This window comes from Magnolia sinica, chromosome 4 (assembly GCF_029962835.1).
Source record: "Magnolia sinica isolate HGM2019 chromosome 4, MsV1, whole genome shotgun sequence".
Lineage (NCBI taxonomy): Eukaryota > Viridiplantae > Streptophyta > Magnoliopsida > Magnoliales > Magnoliaceae > Magnolia > Magnolia sinica.
In genome coordinates this window covers 102155509-102178160 of record NC_080576.1, presented here as the reverse complement: position 1 = coordinate 102178160, position 22652 = coordinate 102155509, and the positions used below count along the sequence as shown (strand labels likewise).

Sequence of the window (22652 nt, the reverse complement as noted above, 5' to 3'; positions counted from 1 at the left end):
CAATTTGGGTCAGCTCTTTTTTCCCCCTTGAATGGTTTTTGGGGTCAACTTTTAATGGTAGATTTGCAGAAGTTCTAAAATTGGCTGCTCACCAAACATCAACAAGATTCACAATCATCATCTTCCCCTTCATTGGAGCAATTTGGGTCAGCTTCTTTTTCCCCCTTGAATGGTTTTTGGGGTCAATTTTTAATGGTAGATTTGTGTAAGTTCTAAAATTGGCTGCTCACCAAACATCGACCTTCACCATTTACCCAGGCTCTCAACCAACGATGGTAGAGGCTCAGCATACTTTTCAACTAATTTTCATAATCCCATGTCAAGTTACAGCTATCAACCCTCTTGGATTAAAACTGGGCTGAATGAATGCTTCAGTCTCTGTGAACCCGTATTTCCAAAAAATAACCAGCACATGCCATGTTACAGCTATCAACCTTCACATAGCACATGCCATGTTGCTTGGGGACTTCCACTTTCTAGGTTTTCAACATGCCAACACATAGAAACTCCTGGATATGACACGGCACTTCAAAATCTGTACGGATAAAGTGTCTCAGTGATGGGAGGTATTCCTTAACAGCAGGCGAAACAGCCCGGCTTCCGGGTGTGTGTGTGTGTGGGTGGGGGGGGGGGGCGCGGTAACGATTGGGTTTTTTGTGTGAAAGGAAATACCAAAAAAACAAACTGAAATATTGAGAGGATTCCAAATATGTATTATTTTGTGGTTTTGAACATGTTTATGATTGTATAACGGTCCACTCTTTTGATAAGAATGTTATCTCAGCATGTCTAGTGATTTTATTAACTTAGCAACCAATGCCATCAAAATCGTTATCGTCATGCAAAAATTGTAATAGGAGGTTGAATCGTATCAAATAAAAAACTGTACCGTAAATCATAAGATTTTTTATAATTTTCTTAAAATTGAAAATTATGAAAAAATAAATAAATAAGAAATAAACTAATAACTCATCAATCATCCTATTGCCGTCAATATGCACCAAGTAATACCATGTCATGATAGTGTTAAAGGATTCTTATCTTTCCTCTTTGTTTTTGCCTTTCAAGAAATTTCCCTTAAAAAAATACAAAGATCATTTAATAATTTATATTCGTGTTTATTATTATTATTATCATTTATGACGACAGGGTGTCCCCACTTCTTTTCAAGGCGAGACTATTACTTGTGGATGCACGCAATCACCTGCCAACCACGTGCAACAAGTAATCCACAGGAAGAGGAATCGAACCCATGTCGACCCAAGCCTTTCATGAATGTAGAATCACGTTGGAAAAGGAGCATATGATTCCGTGGACCGGAGAAAAAGATATTTTGATTTCTAACCATTATTCCATAATACATATTAGTCAACATGATTATAACCATCCATAAAACAATCCGGATAAGTCATCCATCAATTTGGTGTTTCGGCCAATTAAGAAGTAAGAAATCATTAAAAAAAAAAAAAAAAGCTCGATGATTTAACATTGAAGAGACTATATGTAATTTAATCTCTTATAAAGAAGAAAATAAAATAATTTACCTTTTCTAAACGCTTCTTAAATCCCCCATCAATTTCAAAAAACAAAATGAAAGCCAATTGAATCTTAAAATAGAAGACAACAAGTATAATTTGAATCATAAATCAGGATTTGAATCGTAATCCGTAAATCATAGAATTCAAATCATCGAGTCGTAGGATTGATATAAAAAGGATTCGAGGTGGGATACGAGGTCCATAACACCCCCATAGAGCGTAATGGATCAAGTTGTTACCGTTGCATAATCGATACAGGATACCTTGCAGTGATGTCATTGAAAAGTGTTGTTAGTCAGACACTTCAATGAGGTGTACAAACGTATTCTTCAGAAAGGTTCATTTCATCTTTCTCGATTTTCATAATGTGAATTTCTTTTGTCAGGTAAAAAGATGTCTCATTCATAGCCTTCAAGCTTGTCCCCATTGTCTTGTTGTAGTTTTTTCCACTATAGGTGCACCATGACACACAACAAAAAAGCACAGGCTTTTTGCTGTTCTGTTCTTTTGTTGTGGTTCTCTAATTCTTTAAGAGAGCAAGTAATGCCTATACAAACTAACATTCCTTGAGGTGATTATACATGCTTTTCAAGTAATGCCTATACAAACTAACACTCCGTGAGGTGAACATTCGTTTCCAATATTTTTAGTTCATGTTTTTCATTTTATTTGTACTTTTTAAATAAATATTTTTTTTCAGTGTACAGAAGTGTCACCATGATTAGATTTTTGGCATTTGCCATGCCGGAACCTTTAGGGCACTTGGCACTTGTGGCATGTGTCCAGATAACGCTGCACATAGTATTCAATTTTCTCTTTCAGCCAGGGTTTCTATCCTATCAAGGTACTAAATTAAACTGAACTAATGTTCATGACCATAAGTTGCTAATAATAGTAAAACCCAAATTCTGTGTTTGTGTATGCGCATGTTGCTCATAAAACTGAGGTTCCAAGTTTTTTGAATTTATAATGATTTATACCAACCAAGATCCCAAAATATCTCATATTGAAATAAGCAGGCAAGCAATGCGTAATCACAAGACATCAGACAATAACAGCAAACATTATAAATATAGTCAAACATATGCATAAGGAATATGGTGTACCTTGCCATTGACGATAAGAGATCTCTATTGTTATTGGAGTGCAAAATAACACAAAGCAAGTTGTAAGCAGAAAACTCCAATTCGCATCCCTTGATTCCTTCTGCATAAAGAATTTTCAGCTGTGATTGACACTGCAAAGTGAAACAAAAAAGGCAATTTATATTTGTAAAAAAAAAAAAAAAAAGTGAAAACACTGGATGGCTAAAACATTTTTGTTTCTTGAAATATTTCATAAGAATTCCTCTTTTGGGTACAGCATGGAAATGTTACAAAAAATGATTATTATTTTTTTTTTCAGTTCATAAAAGTGAGATATGATCAATGACCATGTATAAGTTATTCAATCAATTTTGAGAAGGGAGAACAACAGTACTATTTATTTTCATGACTCTTCTGTCCAACAGAGGAAAATGACCACAAGCCAAGTCTAGGGTTTGACATCAGAAATTTTGGAGTGAATTCTTTCAACATTTTGAAAGATGATCGAGTCAATGACAATGAGACAAATGACAGAATCATTATGAACAAATCAAAGGATGGTCACACACATGAAGCAATTATTTTGACCCTTCGGATTAATTGCACAAATGAAAGGGAAAAAAAAAAAAAAACATTTGAATGGAATCTCTGTTTGTATTCAAATTAAGGATTTTTTTTCTTTTTCTTTTCTGATAACCAGTGTTCAAAGTATTGATATCGCTACAAGTTTTGCTGGCCGAGGATATGCAAACAATATCGATATTGCCAATAACTGGAAATGCAGGGAAACATTGGGGAAAAATGAGAAAACGGTGGAAATTTTCTGTGAAATTTCATGAGATGCTAAAATACACATATTTGCATATTTAGGAATCAAAATATTGCAAAAAAGAATACATATAAGTTTCCGTTTAATGGGGGGCTTAAAAGCATGGGTTGTTGTAAGAAATCAGTCCAACCATCCCATCAATCCCATCTATACATCCAAACATCCAAACATCCATCAGTGTTTCATAATATCGACAACACACGATATTTCACCAAGAAATCATCAACAATTGAAAAGGACACAAAAGAATGTGGTCTCGATATCACCTAATTGCATTAATGATATAATATCATCGACAATTTGATCACTATGTACAACCATGTGCCCATGAAAAAAATTGAAAGGGAATTTTAACAAACAGATTTTTTAAGAAATCGATATGTTGGAGATATTATCGAAATATCGCTGATACACTACCGATACAAGCAACGCTTGAAATTTACACAATCGAAAATATTGGCAATACATTGGAGATATTGATACATTGGTGATACAAGCAACACCTAGAATTTACATGGTCGAAAATATTGGTGAAACATTGGCGATACTAGCGATACATCGTCCATACTAGGAATTTTTTTATACTACCAGTGTTATCAATATCACTGCTAGTGTTATCGGCATCACTGAGCTGGAGATAGCGATAATATCGTGGATATTTCAATAATATTGGGGATACTCTGAAAAATGCTGATAAGTTAAGACATTTCATTAATACAAGAGGGCAGGAACCTTGTCCATTAAGGCTATGGATAAGAGTCACCAAGATACAAAGATTCCTGATTCATGCATTGGCCAGTTGGCAAGGACATTGGCTTCCCTGGGTACAAGATTAAAAGAAAGCAAAAGCAAAGACATCAACCCTAATATTTCATTTATAAGGAATTGCTGCTTCCAAGGAGCTAGCTTAGAGCCAGGTATCAAAGCAATGGCGCTCTTGGAATTGCCCTCGGAAATAAACCTAGGGTGATTAGCAATCACATTGGTAAGCTTCGAACTGGTGATTCTACCTAGGCCATCTCTAACTACTTCACCAACAAGCATGAATGCCCTACATTGCCCACTGAGCTATACCATCCACATGCAACTTCTACCAACCCACTGCAAGTCCAAAATGCATTTTTTGACACTGCCCAATCACAGTCATTTGTAACTTCCAGTTCCTTAGCTTACGTGAAGTATGCAATTCCTTTGAAACCATTTGATTTTCAGCTCCACTCGACAAGAGGGAATTTAATTTTATCCATGTTCATGTCGAACCAGACTTGCTTGGAATGCTCTTTTGTTTCTTTCCTTCCAAATGCCCCATAAAATTGCATGAAGAGGATTCTCCATCACGTTCTACCACAAATTTGAACAGGCTACCTCCCAGATCAAAATGAGGTTTTCCACACTTCTTGCAATTGTCCAATAAATGTTAAATAGATTGACTAATGCATCCCATGTAATACTTTGAACCATTTTGCAATGCATGAAAAGACCATCGACTGTCTCCTTACCGCTGTTGCATAGAATGCACATGTTTCAGAGAGCCAGTTTTCTTTTCTTCAATTCCTGGAGTTCAGATGTTGTTGGTGAGGTGGCTTCGACACTAGGTGGGGCAAGAAAGCCCCACACTTTTGGCGTGACTTAGAATAGGCAGGTTCTTCAGAAAAGAGCCTTCTAAAACTCGTTAGATGAAAAGATCACACTTGAAGAATTGGCCCATATACGCTTGTCACATATGCTTGCCACGTTCATCCATTGACCCAAAAAAAAAACTCCATTGAGAATTTACTAGTTCATAGGGCATTCAGATTTCCTAGTTCCGCAAATTCTTTCGAAACTCAAGTTTCAAACTACCTTGCTGCTCAAATTTTCATAGCAACCCATCTTCATAAATTTAGTTGAGCGAATACAATCAAGGAAATATTTGAGCTAGCTATACGTCCCCCACCCATTTCTCTTCCCTGCTGGATATGAAGCGCAATCCATCATCCAAGGTCTCGCCAATATCATTTGAAACATCACTGAATTTGGAAATTGCCTTCCACATGAACCCCTTTCTTCTATCAACTCCACCTGCATTACCAACCTTCCACCGACATGATATCCCTCGATAAGGCCCCTTGTTCAAGCCCACATCTCCACATCAATTGGATTAGAGGTCCTAGCTTTTCTCATGAAATCAGCCAATATCAGGACTACCTTCACTCCAGATTCTTGCACATCATCCCAACTTATGAGATAGAACTTGCCTCCTCTTCTCCCCTCCAATGAAAAGTCTCTTCAGAATAGAACTTGCCTCCTCTTCTCCCTTCCTATGAAAAGTCTCTTCAGATCTTCTCAGTCTTTCTGCCATTGCTACTGGAGTTTGCAAGACAAGACTTTATGGAATATTAAGTTGGAATATTAGCAAGAGAAGACTTTATGGGAGTAATGAGGAATGGCAGAAAAGGATTCACGTAGCTGACCCCAATTAGCTGGGATAAGGCTTAGAAGATGATGATGATGATGACAACGACGATGATAATGGCAACGACTTCATGGGAGTTATGTGGCCACCAAGAGACGGACAATATTTTTACCCAAATCACCAATTTCTTCTCAAACTTTTCCACAAAGCCATCCACATGGACTTAATCCTCATATTAGTCCCAAGCAGCAAACTTATAGTTGCACACAGCACTTCTTCTTTTTGAAAGGTGAATACACATTCTTACACCCACACACACACACACCCACACACACCACATGGGTTCTTGAACCCATGACCTCAAAGTTGAAACACAAACTATCTACCAGTGAGCCATAAGCAGAGACCCATGGCATGCAACATGAAGTGAAGCCGCTACAGATTCGGGTGCGGGAGTGGAGAAGAGTCTATTTCAAAATGAAAACAAGTACAAATAGGTAGGAAAGTGGGAGTGGAGGCGGGAGTCCAAAGTGCAATTCAAAATGGAATGGCACCTAGTTCAAGGTATTAAAAAATGGTTATGTAATGTTATCGGTGGTATTTTTTTTCTTTCAAGATTTTTGAAATATTATTAAGAAGGCCAAAAAGCGAAACAGCAAAAACAGAAAAGCAAAGAAACAAAGACAGAAGAACTAAAGGAACAACAAAGCAAAAGAAAAACCCAAGGAAGCCATACAACTCAAGACCGAGCCCAGAGCAAAGCCAACACAACCAAGAGAACAAACACGACACAGAGCAAAACACCAAAGAACTAGTCGAGTTGATGAGAGATCAATGACAGGTCATCCGGAGAAAGCATGGTCAACCATTCCTTGATGTTGCGAAGGGCAAGCCCCAAAACTCTAGCAGGGGAGGAGGCGATATTATGAAAGCATCGATTGTTCCTTTCCTTCCAAATCTCCCACGGAGTTGACAACATAGCCAACCTCCAAGCTCTAACAAGGCATTTATCAGAGCAAGAGAGATGTTAGGTCAAGAGAAAAGAAGATATTGAAACCGACTTTGTCCAGCACACTTTGAATTTGGAGAGATTCGTAGATCACATTTTGTGAGCAAAGGCATAATGAAGGAAGAGGTGGCTAATGGTTTCATTCGCCTCCATGCAAAGGATACAGATATTAGGAATAGTGAGGCCCATCCTTTGGAGATTATCTATCATTAGAGTTCTTCCCCTTGCAAGAAGTCAAGTGAACGTCGTGACCTTCAGGAGCCTGATGTAGAATCAGAAGAAGGAAGGATATCATGTCAATGCAGTAGGGTTTCCTTTGATGATAGGAAATGAGGATCTGCGGGAGAAAACACCAGAGGAAGCCAGAGACCAGGACAGCGAGTCGGGAATATCTGGGATGGGAGTAACTCCTTGAAGCGGCTTGAGAAGATCCAGGAGCTCTTTGAATTCCAATTTTGACAATGATCTTCTACAGGGCAGACACCAAGATCCTAAACTAGAGAAAGGGAAAGAATCAACAACGGAGTCTACATCGTAGCTGACTCTAGCAAGATTGGAAAATACAAAGAGGAGGTCTATACAAGATCCATCTATCAAACCAGAATCAAATAGTGATGATGTTACCTAAACTAAAATAAACCCCCTAAAGGAAAAGCAATTTTATGAACATAATATTTTTCCAAATAGAAGAGTCTCTATACGGGGAGGAGGATATGGAAAACCAGCCTCCTTGAAGAGCATATTTAGCTGCCAAAATGGTTCTCCACCAAGAGGGGGGCTCGAAACCAAAATGCCAGAGCCATTTTCCCAAGAGAGTGGAATTAACACCCGACGGCTCTCTAATGCTAGTCCCACCTTCGACATAAGGTTTATACACCTCCAACCAGTTGAGGAGGTGAAATTTGGCTTTGTTAGAGTTACCATTCCACAAGATAAGTCTATTGATTCTAGAAATAATGGATTTGAAACATATGAATAGAGAGAGAAAACAGGAAGGAAGGTTCAAGAGAGCCATTTTGATGAGAGTTAAACATTCCCCCCAAGGAAAGGTATCTGCATTTCTAGGGAGCCAACTTCCTTTCTATTCTCTCTATGATCATATCCAAAAGATGAATGGATGGTTTTCCTATACATAGAGAAAGGCTTAGATAAGTTGAAGGAAGCGATCCAACTTTACATCCAAAATGTTCTGCAAAAACAAGAAGAGAGGCTTCAGGGATATTGATAAATAGCATGTCACTCCTAAATTTTTTATTTTAAGCCCAAATATAGCTTCATAGCATCGAATATTTTTTCTCGGATTGACTACTTCCTAGACCGAGGCATTACAGAACAACGACGTGTCATCAGCAAACTGAATGTGAGTGACTGAAGGGCTAACGAGGGCTACCTTGAAACCTTTTATCAGACTGAGCCCTTCCATTGTAATCAAGAAGAGGGGGGAAAGGGGGTCTCCATCGCTGAGACCCCTGGAGGATTGGAACAAACCATTGGGGGATTCTTTCGCAAGAACAAATAAGTAGGTCGAAGATATCCACCTAAATCATGGTTGGGGCTAGCTTTTCAGCCATAGAACTAAAGTTAAAGTCACTCACCTGATGGTCGGAGTGGATTTCAGAAATATACAATGGTCAGTCCACCTGAGCTGGACCACCCCCTGACGTGGTGAAATTAAACGTAAATGGTGTTTCCGTAATGTGATAGGAAGTGATTACGCAGTGAGGCACTGAAGACTCTTTATCATGGTGGTGAAGACTCAATGGGCCCCACCTTGATGTATGTGTTTTACCCATGTCGTTCATCCATTTTTCCATATCATTTTAGGGCATGAACTGAAGCATATCCAAAGCTCACGTGGACCACACCACAGAAAATAACGAGGATTATGACATCCACTGATGAATCCTTCCTAGGGACCCATAGTGATGTTTATTTGTCATCCAACCTGTTAATAAGGTCACATAGCCCTGAATGAATGGAAAACCCAAATATCAGTTTCATCCAAAACTTTTGTGTCCCCCATTAAGTTTCCAACGGTAGGCATTCAATTCACATTGTTTATGTGGTGTGGTTCACTTGAGCTTCAGATATACTTCAATTTTGGTTTCATGCCCTAAAATTTTGGCAAAATTGATGGGCGGTTTGGATAAAACACGTGCATCATGGTGAGCCACACAAGAGTCTTCACAACACGGAAAAGGGTGGTGAGCGCCTCACTATACCTTCTGCGAACCAGGCCTAACGTGTGTGCTTTTGTTTTGAACATACATTATAGTGAGGCCCAGCTAAATCACGGATAGGGCTGATATTTGTGCCCTAAGCTAAACATGGGATTCTTTGTATCTGTTCTATGAAGTGGATTACATATACACATCATGGTGGGGGCCACCCGCACCGGTCAACAGACCAGACCATAAATTGCTTATTTGCAGTCTGGTGGGAAACCGGTGGCGTGTATGTATGTATGTATGTGCATGTCCCTCCCTCTCTCTCTCTCTCTCTCTCTCTCTCTCTCTCTCTCTATATATATATATATATATATATATATATATCATGTGCACAAGTTGCAACCATAGAACAAAACCGACACAAGAAAAAAGGTAGCAACTTCAAAACAAGATGAATCAAGCATATAGAACAGATTAAAGGGCCTGAATAATGAGCAAAATTTTCAAAACGAGATGGTTTCTAGGCTACCAACCTGATTATATTCTGGCAAATCTCCAGCTTCCAGTGCTAGTCGTGCATGAGTTTCATACACCTGAGACAAGCATAATAAAGATGTTTCAAACATTTCCAACCAGCATATTTCTCAAAATTACAACATGGTACTCCAACAAATAGATTATGAGGTCTGTAAAATTAGAATAAAAAGATGAGATTTGTGCGTAATTATAAAGAAATTTTACAACCATATGGATCTTCACAGAGAAGCAACAAATTTCAATGATTCCCAACTAGAATTAGCTTCAAATATGGATAATATTAATAGAAACTAAGCTAGAAATTAGCAAAGCAGGTGATGCAAAACCTTGACAGTTAACTCATTGCGAATCCGCTGTACAGTCAGATCCTGACGAATTGATTTCAACTGATCACATTTATAAAAGTAGTTCTTTTGAGAGCTTTGAACCATTAGTAAAGCTTTCTCCAACACGTCTTCTGGCCTTACCTGTAAACAAATAAGTCTTTGCATCTTAACGCACCAGTGGACATTTACCTAATGCAATAGAGCATATGCAACAGATCAACAACCATTTCTTTTATGATCCTTGACTCATGGATATGCATTCTCGGGTCAACTTTGTTATATGGTTGCCCACCTGATAGGCCCTAAAGTGGCTGTACCACAGCCCAAAATTATCTCAAATGGGACAATCCTAACCGTTTCATTAGCCTGCACATAGATAAGAAAAGTAGCATGGCACCAGTCAACCCTCAACTGTAAAAAGGGCCAAGGACTGGATGTATAGGTTCTTCCAATTTGGGAAATTTTTGGGGCATGGACCATCAACTATGGTGCCCATCAGAACAATGATCTGGATAACTGAAATACAGACACATTTGTGCAATGTGCATATCCTCAGGGCAATGGTCATAAAATTCCTTCTTGTTTTCATCTTAAAAGTTGTAGCTGTAAGATTCAAACTTATGCATCTTTGAAGGCAACGAAACTGGAGAAGCCAAAATCAGACGAGGTAATTACAGTGGCAGGATCAGGTGCAGAAGTGAGGCGCAGATAGCGTTTCTCAACTTCCTGGCATGTTCCCTTTACAGTAAGAGCATCCCAGTCAATGTCTTCAACAGCCCTGCTTGAGCTAGATTCATTATTTTTACTAAGCAGCAAAGCACTTGTCCTTCTAGTGTACAAGTTTCCTGCTCCAGCACCTCTTGGTCTGAAGTGCTTGATGTCTGCCCGATGCTCATGTCCCTTTTCAAATCGTTTAGAGCGATTTTCACGTTTTTTCCTTTCCTCTGGAGTATTTTCGAGTGCAACTGCACCTGAATAATATTTTGTCAAACCCTTCTCCTTGTCACTATCACTTGAAGCATCACCATTTTCAGTGGCACTTGAACTATCACCAAGCCGCTGCTTCTTGGCTTGCCTCGGTGAATCTTTACTTGGAAGGTTAAAAGAGCCATCCTTGCTCTCATACTTTCCAATTGAAGCCTGCAAAGATTTTTGAGAGAGAACAATGTAGGACAACATCAGATCATTAAAATAGGGTCAAAATGGCCCCACAGCCTAGATGATTGAGAAATCAGGCCCTCCAATCATTCAGGGGCCAGATCTGCAGGTCTGGAACTTTTGGGGGTCACAATTATAATCAGATAACTCTAAATAGCGCATAGACCGTTTGGTGCACAGCAAATGCAGTCCCCCACATGTCGATATACTCCCAGTTCAAACCCTATGCCTGAACTGCCAATACAATTAAGTTCAAGAATCCTTCTACAGCTTTGTTTCTTTATTTATCTAGGACAGCAAGTACGTTTGTTGATTTATCCTTTTCTAGTGATAATCCTTATTGATTTCAACTCTTGTACATGGTTCTGTAAGCCTAGATATATGAATACATATGAAGCAAAAATATAAGCAACTAGGTTGTCTAAAAAGGGTATTGATAACTGTGACTAAAAAAAACCCTAGAACTACGACTCTTATAGAAATCAAGTGGTGACACTCACCTAGTTTCTGTGTGATGAGAACCAACATATCTATCCTCAATATATTGTATCTTTGATCTCTGTTCTTTCTACTCTATTCCCAAATATATTTTTGCTTCCGCATGTAGTTTGGTGGAATTTGGAAAGTTTAGTGGTGATCTATTCAAGCTATCAAGAATCTGGAGAACTGTGAAAGGTATGTTCCCATGCCATTCTTGGATTGGAATTGAAACTAGACTGGTATTAGCCTTGATCTCCATGAGAGGAGCCAAAATTTAGGATGTTCAAGGTACCGTATGATTCTCCATTGAAAGAAATGGCATTTTTTTTGTTCGACCCAGAAATAGTGCAAGTGGGGCTCACCTTTCATTAACCTAAGTCATTGATCTGGAGGGCCCATCACGAGATTGGCCGAGCCCTAATATCTCTTGTATCAGATGATACTAGCCATCCAACAAAAATGGACATTTTTTTTAGAGAACAAAAATGGACAAGTAGAACCAGTTGTCCACTAAATGGGACCCAATTAGACAGTTAGGATCATCATATGGGAATTCTTTTGGGGTATCTTCCAGCCACAATGGGCCCACCATGATCTAGATCACCAAAAAGGTAGCCCCACATGTACAATCCATAGGGTCAAGCAAATACTCAATCAAACATTGTGTATTTCTTCAGTTTGTTCATGGAAATGATCGCCCAGTCTGACTGCTAAACACACCCATCCAACCTCCATTTAGTTTTACAATTTTACAAACTCTGTATTATTGTGTAGCCGAAAATAATAGGCGTAGATGGTAGTTGGCTGGGTGTAACTCCCTGTGAATATCATAATCCAGTTGTATATGTGTTGACAGAGATAAAATAAATACACACATAAGGTTGTGTTTGGATTGATGTAAATTGCAAGATAGATATGTAACACCATAATGGAAACAATGGATCCAACAGAAAATCTGCTGTTTTCTTTGCAGTGCAGCTTTCCATGGAAAACCATGGACTCGTAGCCCATATGGTCAAATTGCTTTCTCTGCTTGCCCGCGAAACTAACTTAACGCCTTTTTTTGGGCAACATCGATTTCCACAGCTGGTAAAGGAAAACACATACCCCACCCATTTTCTTCACAATGGAAGGAACAAATGGAGGGAACCCAGGATTCCCTGGAAATCTATTTCCTTTGCAAAGCATTACAGGAATCCAAACACCACCAAAGGAAGAATGGGGAGATGTGTGTGTGTGTGTGTGTGTGTGTGTGTGTGTGTGTGTGTGTCCAATATCTATCAAGGTTCATAACAGATTTCTGACAACGAGAACCAAACTAGTTTCCACCAAAGAAAATAACTTTCCCTTTATATTGCAATGTGATGCCCATTAAGAGATTGAGAGGCGTACCACTTTCTCCCTTTCTTTAGGACGATCCCATCTGGCATCTTTAACAGAAGCATGATTGACAGATGCAATTTTCTCAGCCAACTTGTCTTCCGGAATGGGTTCCCACCTACTTTTCGTACGTCTACTGGGACTCCTTCTGTACTTTGGTAATGAGGAAACAGTGGCAGAACTCTGTAACTTGCTGCAGAACAGCACATAAAGGATCAGATCCTATCTTGTGCATCTTCTTGATCGAGACAAATAAGCTCAGCTGTTGTGCACAAAGAATACAAGGATTCACAGGTGTTGCAACAAAAACACAAGTGAGTATGGTAAACTTTCTTCTAAAGTGTTGTCCTCTGTTTCAGCAAAAATATGGAAATTTTCAACCACCTCACTTAAACAGAGATACAGGCAATATGGGTATCATCATCATCATCATCATCCAAAGATACGGGCAATATGGTTATCATCATCATCTAATCCCTATTCCAATTGATTGGGGTCGGCTACATGAATCTTGTTCTGCTATTTCACTCTATCAAGGGCCATTCCTTCAGTTAGAGCATGGGTTGTCAAGTATTTTCCTATTACCTCTATCTGCATCCTTTTGCTCCTCCCCCCTTGCCCTTTTGGGTCTCTATACTACTAATATTTGCAATTGACAAAATAACCCACTCTAGGAGTATGAAAATGTAAGGTAAGACAATTAAATTTACAAAATAAAGAGGTCAAAGCTAAAAGCATGCTTGGAATTCTGAGGGGGGCGGATGGGCACCCAATTCACGATTTGGCCACATTCTAATCACCAAATTCATGAACTAATTAATGATGCCTTAATTGCTAATTTACTAATGCCCAACTACTAATGATCTGGCAGTTTCAAAAAAAAAAAAAAAATTTGAAGTCCCCAATTCACGAAGTTGGGAAATCAAGGTTTCACAGGGTTAAGTTGGAGAATGGTTCCCCACTCGCCACAAAACATCGTTAGCATCATCTAACAAAGCTGAGCTCCGCATGATAAATAATGATCAAACCTTTTATAGTATGGTAAATATGGATAATGGATCATCCATTTCCAAGCCATTGATCAGATGGGTAGAAAGGATCATTTGATCAAATCATCAAAGTGATTTTTTGGAGGGATCAACAATGAAATGTGGGCCCACATGGACTCACTGACTGGACATTTTCTAGTATAATAAACATGGAATATCCATAGCCTATCCATTGATTAAATGGTTAGAATTATTATATGAAAATGGTTTTCCTTGGCAATGGGCAATGAAAGGTAGGCCCCACATCATGAATGGTCCAGATCAATGACTACTTGACTAGTCCTCTATTTTAATCAATATTGGTCATCTTTTTACCTATCGATTCATCGGATGTTTAGGATTATCTAATCAAAGTGACTTTTAAGAGGGATGAGCAATTAAAGGCAGGCCTCACATTATGAACAGTCCAGATAAAAGATAACAACTTCTCTATTGTAATCAATATGCACCATTCATTTCCTACTAAATGATCAAATGGTTTAGAGCATATGATCAAACTGGCTTTTAAGAGGATAAGCAAGCGATGGTGGGCCCCACTTGATAGACAATCCAGATCATAATTAAAACTTCTCTATCATAATCAATATGAATTGTCAATTTTCCTAGCAATTGATCGGATCGTTAGGACCAATGTTGTCATATGCGACCGCGTATGCGCATATCCATATGCAAATCGCATATGCGATCATGGCGCATATGCGAAGATATGCGATCACATATGCAATGTATGAGATCGCATATTGGCCATGACACATTTAATTTTTTATTTTATTTTTTTGCAAAAAAAAAAAAAAGAAGCAACATTTTGCCTATAAAAAGGCTTCCAAATCTACTCCATTTGCAATATTCTCACTCCAAAACTCTCTTACTCTCTTCTTCTCATACATTTCTTAATTACAAGTGCTCTCTCTCTCTCTCTCTCTCTCTCTCTCTCTCTCTCTCTCTCTCATACATTTCTTAATTACAAGTGCTCTCTCTCTCTCTCTCTCTCTCTCTCTCTCTCTCTCTCTCTCTCTCTCTCATATTTCCTAGTTCCAAGTGATCTTAATCTCTCTCTCTCTCCTACATTGCCTCTCTCTTGGAAGTTGGAAGATCAAGTGCACTTTTAAGTTTCAAGGAAGATAGCTTGTTGATTTTCTACAATAATAAATAAATAGCTTGTTGGTTTTGTTGTTACTTCTTGTTAACTATATTGTTGAATGTCAATGATTTCTTTCTTTGGCGGGAAAATCACCCTACTCAAGTCTATTCTAACTGCTCTCACGAATTCTCTCTTCTTAATATTATGATGTCTGTATAAAGTGGCTTCAAGGATAGAATCAACCCATAAACAATTTCTATATGATGATTGGGCTGATGCTTGTAATTTTCAGTTGGTTTCGTCTGAGTAGGTTGCAAGCCTATCAGCTGCGGGGGGCTTGGTAACCAGAGATACTAGAATGACCAACATTCCTCCCAGAAAATGGCATTGGAGGTAGGGAAATGGTGACCAATCATTAATGAGATTGATTTTAGTTGCCTAAATGAATGACGCCAATATGTGGGACGTTAAGCTTGCCTCCTCTACTAGAGGATCTTTTATCTCTTTTATCTTGAGTGCAGCATCTGGAGAGCAGTCTCCCAGGCCAAGTCTTCTACGCCAATGATTTGCGATTTCATATGGGGATGGGTCTTTGATTCGCTTCTGGGAAGGTTGCCGGTGCTTGGAGATCACTCCAGCCGAGAAACTTGAAGCTTTGTATGCCTTTGCAATGAACAAATGCTGCCCTATTAATCATTGTTTTGAACAGCAGGAGAAGTATCACTTGGTGTCTCACGTTTCTTCGGAACCTTAGGGACTTTGAGATTGCATTTACAGCTGGTTTATTGGCTATGCTTAATGCCATTTATGTTCCAATTTGCAGGAAAGAAGGATCTGGACGCTTAACACAGATGGTGTCTTCTCTGTGAAATCCCTTGCTGTGTAGCTTCCAAGTGAGCTTTCGACTGCTGATCTCAAATTCCAGAAGATTTGCACAGCCTAAGCGCCACTGGAAAAGCTTTGGTTAGGGTAGCAAGCTTCAACAAAATTCTAACGTCGGATCACCGAAAGTCTAGAGGCATCTTGTTGGCGAACGTGTGTCCCCTTTGCTGCGCAAAGAAAGAATCAATGAACCATTTGCTGATTCATTGCAAGTTCTCAAGGTGTGCCTAGGGGTTATTGCCAGATTTGAGACATCCTGGATTTTCCCCAACTTGGTTTCAGACCTTGCTACTGGCTGGGTGTCAAAGGCATGGAGTTCCTGGGGGCATATCTTGTGGGTTATGGCATTGCATGCATGCAGGTGGTCCATCTGGATTACCATAAAGATCCTCAAAGCAAACTACAACGGGCATTCACTAGGCAATCCAAGCCCTATGGGAGTGGAGGGTTTGGTCCATGATACTTATGGGAACACTCTAGCGCAAGGTATTAAAAAACAATTACATAACAGTATCAGTGGGAACCATTACACGCTATGGTGCCGTGATGGCCGTTACAGAAAGAATGGCCCAAAATGGCCTCATAATAGTCCGTTGCATGGCCTATACAGGTTTTTTCAAGAAGAAGGGGGGAGAGGCTGTTACGGCCCGTATCATAACGACAATGATGGTGGCCGTTACGACAGGTTTTTCGAGAAGAAGGGGGGAAGAGGCTGTTACGGCCCGTATCATAATGACAATGATGGTGGCCGTTACGGCCACTATTACCATTATTGAATACCTTGCTCTAGAGTCTGGTCAAGTTCCCTAGGCCAATTGGGATCAAGATTTAACTTACACGGAGGCTGTGGCTATTATGAAAATCATCAAGATAGAAGCTGACATGGATATTAGCTCGGTGATTGTTGAATATAACTCTAAGAATGCTATTTCCTGGGGCAAATGGGAGAGCTCTTCTTTGGAGGGTAGCCAATATGGTGGCGGTTCTCAACCTGATAACCGTCAATGTACCTCGAGAGAGAATGGAGGCCAATTTATTGGGAAATCTGGTGATGTCCCCTACATCCTCTTGGTGGAAGATTTCCATAGTTCTTTCAACTACGCCTTTTTCAAGCTCCCAGGGCCAATGTGGTTTTGGTCTCTTTGTAGAGGGTGGATTTTTTGTATTTTGGTTTCAAGGCCTTTTGGCTCAGTTTGGGTACAATCTTTTTGAGTTTTTCCCCGCTTTGTTATTCCCTTTGTCTCTCTAAATAAAGTGATTCTTACCAATAAAAAATAAAAAATAAAAGATTCATGACTGCGCGAGTTCACCAGTTCAGACATTTGCATGATTCAATGATGTAAAGCATTTTAGACAAGGCCTGGAGGATCTGCCTCAATCAAATGCCAGCTGGCGCCGAGAACAATACGCATTGGTATGCGTCAGGCAACATGCACAGGTGTCATGCAAATTTTAAGTGATTTTTTGTTTCGTATTGGTGAAACATACAAAAGATGTACAGTATCTTATGACCAAAAAAAAAACACAATTTATGAGAATCTCATGTCAGACAATCTTTTAAACCATGTTCTGAAATTGCGGTCTACAAATTTAAGTACTTCACGACTTTCAAGTATTTCAACAACAAGACTATTTTTCATGATTTGAGTCTTAAACCATAGGGTTATAGTCTATTCACAAAGGTTTTAAAGATGAAAAAACAATGGTGATTGCATGTGACAGCCCCGGTGATGATAGACAAGATTGGGAAACTTTACCAATGAAAAGATAACACTCAAAAATTTTGTTTCAAGATTCTGGATGAAATCCTGTCAGAGTTTATCTACATGAAGAGAAGCCACAAATAATCAAAGGTTTCGTGATGAAAGATAAATCAAGATTTTTGGATTTTTTTTTCCCATGAATGTTTTGCAGCTTCTAGGTTTAGCAAAGGAAAAAAAAAAACAATTAAAAATGGATATTTATCAGATTTGGAAGGTTTTTTATTCCAATTTCCAATGAAATGATGTGGGAAGAAGCAAAAGGTATAAACCTTTATCCATTTTTCACCAAAACTTCCTCTTTATATGAATTTTATCAATACACAGGCACACCAAGTCACAAACACATCATCATCATAGCCTTATCCCAACTTATTGGGGTCGGCTAGATAAATCCATTTCTGCCATTCCACTCTATCAAGGCAAGGGCCATAACATTAGTTAGACCATAGGTCATCAAGTTTTTTCTTACTACCTCCATCCATGTCCTTTTGGGCCTTCCCCTTGCCCTTTTAGAGCCTTCAACTTGCACCAACTTAATCCTAACCAGCATAGTTCTGGTCTCCATTACATATGACCAAACCATCAAAGTCTACTTTCCCTCATCTCATGACCTATTGGTGAAACTCCCAAGTTCCCTCAAATGCATTAATTTCTAATTATATCATTCCTCGTCTTTGCACTCATCCACCTCATTTCAGCTGCATTCATCCTATGAACATCTTGTACCTCAACTGCCCAACATTTTGTCGCATAAAGCATGGCTGGTTTTATAGCTACCAATAAAAAAATTTCCCTTCAGTTTTGATTGGTACACAACGATTACATAAAAAACTTCAGAAGCACATTTCCATTTCTTCCATTTTCAGAGTCACAAACACATACATTCATATTTATCAAATATGAAAAATCCTGGCTCACCTAGCTGAGTCACCTAGCAGACTAGGCATAGTCAAAATTTTACAGCAAGCTTATTTGAGTTCAAGTCTAGAATTTTCCAAGCATGCTCCACATAGCAGGCAACGCTATCATGCTGATTTCTGCTTCCATAGGAGAGGATTTAGTTGCACTGGTTGTTTTGACTTTCAGGCTTCATTTATCCCAGCCCAGAGAGATGCTTATGACTAGTTAGAAACTAGGTACTTTCAAGGAATTAAAACTCAACTTCTAGGTGTGACTCACATAGGGGGTGAAACTATTATGAGTTTACCAAAACCTGTTGACACCTATCTGTGATTCTAGAAATATGAGTGTTTTGAGGGCACAACATAGTTTGTTCTCCAGCAAAATGAGTCACCTTGGTTGCAGACGAAGTTTTTATTCCATGACTTAATTAGATCCAAGACTACAAATGAAACAGAGGCACTCATTACTTGAAGAACAAACTAGCAAGATAGCTTTTTCAATTATAGCACAACACAGTTTGTTCTCCAGCAAAAACGAGTCACCTTGGTTGCAACTGAGTTTTTTATTCCATGACTTAATTAGATCCAAGACTATAAATGAAACAGACACACTCATTACTCGAAGAAGAAACCAGCAATGTAGCTTTTTCAACTATCATCTATGGCAGTAACACAAACCCAGTAAATGTGATCAACTATACACAAGTGTCAAAAATCATAGAGGAAATTAAGGCAGATTCTAAAATATGAATAATAACTATGCACTAAACAATCAATGATAAAAAGTTAAGAGAATGAAGACATACGCCTTGTTGATAGAATCCACAGAACTGTCTGGTAATGGGAAAAGAGGTTCAGTATCCCAATCTCGTGTGAAAAGTGTACCATCAGCACTTGCTTTAGCAGTCATCTGAAATGAAGAAAAAGAAGCTTTTGAGATAAAATGTACATTATCAAACCTCGAATTTGTTGTATTTTTTTTTATTTTTTTTATTTTTTTTGGAAAGGTAATTGTTCTAACTTTTTCCTTGTATTCAAACCGAAAACTGTTCCAAGTTTTTCCTTGTATTGATAACTTTTCATAAGTACTAGCCATTAAGAAGTCTCAACAAGGAAAGGATAATGGAAAACGGGAAAAAAAAAAAAAAAACACGCAGGCATGTTGACGGACATGCAAATGATAGAAAATCTGCCTCTGTATATTAATAATACATTTATGGGTAGAATTTTGGTTGTAGAGGGATAAAACATCAAGGGATTACTACCAAGTTACTTCTCATAAACATCCTCCAAAAAGGACCCTAAACGGTCAAATTTCTTGAAAGTCCTACTTTTTAAAGGGATCTTTTGGGTCCTATTTTTGGATGCTAGCAGGACTTTTGTTGTTGGCAGAGAAATACCCTTAGTTGGGTAAGGTTTTAAGATGGAATGCGAGTGTTACTCTGTGACTATGCTAGCAGTGCATGGGATCCACCTCATCAATCAAAGGTGAGCCACCCCAAGATTGGTCCTAAGCCCAAATATCAGGCTGATAAAAAAAAAAATCAGATGGGCCACACCACAGGAAACAGTTGGATGTGGGAACAACCACCACTAAAACCATCTACAAGTTTGTGAGGGCCAAATGTGGCGTGTATATGCCATCCAATCCATTCATCATATGTGTCCAACCAGGAAGAAGATATGCCCTAGACATCTGGCCATCCAAAACTCAGATGGGACACGTCGCTTGAATGTAGAGGTTTTAGGCATCATTTATAATGTCCTCTATGGTGTGGCCCGCCATAGTTTTGGATCAGCCTGATTTTTGGGTGCTGGGGTGAAGATGAGATAGTGCATGTGATGAATGAGGTGGGTCTCAAAGAGATTTCATCTAAGTGGCCCAAAGACATGAATTTGGAGGTTTTTAGGTGGTTTTCCATGGTTCTCTATGGTGTGGCCTGCCTAATAAGTGTATAGGCTTGAGTTCTTGGAAATCCTACCATCATGGAGGGGCTTACTAAAGATTTGATCATACAAAACAACATGGCGAGCCACCCAATAGAACCAATGGATAACCACCCAAAAACCTCTAATTCAATTCATGGCCCACGTGATGGTTGGATCAGCCTATTTTTTTAGGCATCCCAGTTTCATGATGGAGCAACCCTTATGGACAGGTTGGATGCCTTGAAAACATCACAGTGGGACACATACTCAACAGTTGTAGAAAAAAACTAATCCCATGAAAGTCACAGGGGATCTGGCCTCATCAAAAACATATCCTTCTCCAAAATCCTTTGGAAGAGTGCAATGGTTGATGCTATTAGAAATCAATAAATAGGGAATGATCACACAGCATGGAAGAGACCATGGTGTGCCGTAAAGGCCGTTACGTAAATGTAACGGTGGTAACCGTTACACGTTAGAGGTCCTAAAGGTCGTAACAGCCGTTACGAAGAAAAAAATGACCCCTAAAGGCCGTTACAGCCCCCCGTAACAGCCCATTATGCCTCCCGTAAAGGCCATAACAGCACCGTTATGGACCATTACAGGGCCGATATAGGTTTTTCGGATTTTTTTTCAATTAAGAGAGAGAGAGAGAGAGACCATAACGGCCATAACACCTCATGTTGTAAAGGTAACAGTGGTGGCCGTTACGGCCACAGTTACCGTTACGAAATACCTTGGAAGAGACTCATATCAAACCATCGAAAATCATGGCTCCACCCTAGATGCGCTATGCCACAAAAATCAACTCAAAAGTACAATCCTAACTACTTGAAATTATGTACTACATATAGATGTTAAATAAGAGAAATATGATGATAATAGTCCATACATCAAAGGCTAAGATATTCAAATCTGCAAAAAAAAAAAAAAAAAGTTGAAGTCCATGCTTAATCTATGGAAGTTCTCAATAGATGAACAGTCTAGATTATTGAAAACCCCACTTCTGATAATTGAATTAGGTAAGCACAAATTGTTAAGTTGCATCAATTCCAATTTTAATTATCCTAGACTACATTAGCCTGACTACATGCATGGAAGCATGACTTGCATTAATTAAGCGCTACATGAAGGAACATGCTTCAGATCCACCCTATCTATTACGTGCGCCACCACATTTTCACCGTGGATCCAAAAAATCAATCCAATTCAAGACTTAGGTGGGGCACATAGGAACGATGTAAATCATACCAAAAACCTATAAATTTATCAGGTGGGGCCCACGTGAGTCTCAGAATGTTCTGATTTTTTGGGGTATCCCTTCATCCTTTCATGACACATCAAATGAGCGGATTGGATGGCTTATGCACACCACGGTGGAACCCACACAATTTGAATGATTTTAATGGTGGTACTTGGTACTCCCCATCTCAACTGTTTCCCAGCCTGAATTTTCAATTGGACTGATTTTTGGGCCCGTCCAATGATAGGGTGGCGCACATGATAGATGGGTTGGATATCATCCACTTGAAGTTGTTCCATCCATGTCAGCAGAAGTCACACGCCATACCACTATGCAAGTCCCAGACATTTTCGCATTCTAATTGTGAAGAAGCAAGGGTATTTTTGTCTACCAACAGCCGTTGTTTTGAAAGCATCCAAAAAGGGGACAAAAAGAAATTTCTTAAAAAAAAATATATATATATATATAGGAATTTTGATAAATCTGCCCATTTTAAGGCCCTTTTTGGAGGTTATTTATGAAAAGTGGCCTGTTTTGATAATTTTACCAAAAATCAATGTGGTAACCAGATCTAACGTTGAGGAAGCGTAGAAGGTGAAGCCACACACAACTAGTGAGTAGGTTGCATAAATTGTTGCAATTGGAATTCAATGTTTTTCTTCCTATGGAGATGAATTGTCATAATCATGTCGTCATTCATATTTCCTCAAATATAGTATTCTATGGGAGAACAAAGCATATAGAAGTTGGCCATCATTTCACCATCCAGAAAATACTCAGGAAGGGAAAGTTCATTGTGAATTCTGACAAGCAGCTTGTAGGTGCATTCATGAAGGCTCTTCTAAAGAGTCATCTTAGCTCAACATTGTTCAAGCTAGGCATGGCCGAAAGTTGAAAC

General features: G+C 39.0%; 1 protein-coding gene across 6 annotated transcripts in view; it reads right to left on the bottom strand.

Moving 5' to 3' along the window:
* Positions 1-22652, bottom strand: part of LOC131243554 (SAC3 family protein A) — a 53767-nt gene that overhangs the window by 9422 nt on the left and 21693 nt on the right. For 5 of the 6 annotated variants that reach the window (XM_058242992.1, XM_058242993.1, XM_058242995.1 and 2 more), the window contains 6 exons: positions 19389-19492; positions 12918-13098; positions 10563-11027; positions 9888-10028; positions 9558-9617; positions 2645-2775 (listed from right to left, as the gene is read on the bottom strand). In XM_058242992.1, coding sequence (XP_058098975.1) covers positions 2645-2775; positions 9558-9617; positions 9888-10028; positions 10563-11027; positions 12918-13098; positions 19389-19492 — 1082 coding nt within the window. The remainder of the gene's footprint in view (positions 1-2644; positions 2776-9557; positions 9618-9887; positions 10029-10562; positions 11028-12917; positions 13099-19388; positions 19493-22652) is intronic. The other variant, XM_058242997.1, reaches the window with a different exon arrangement.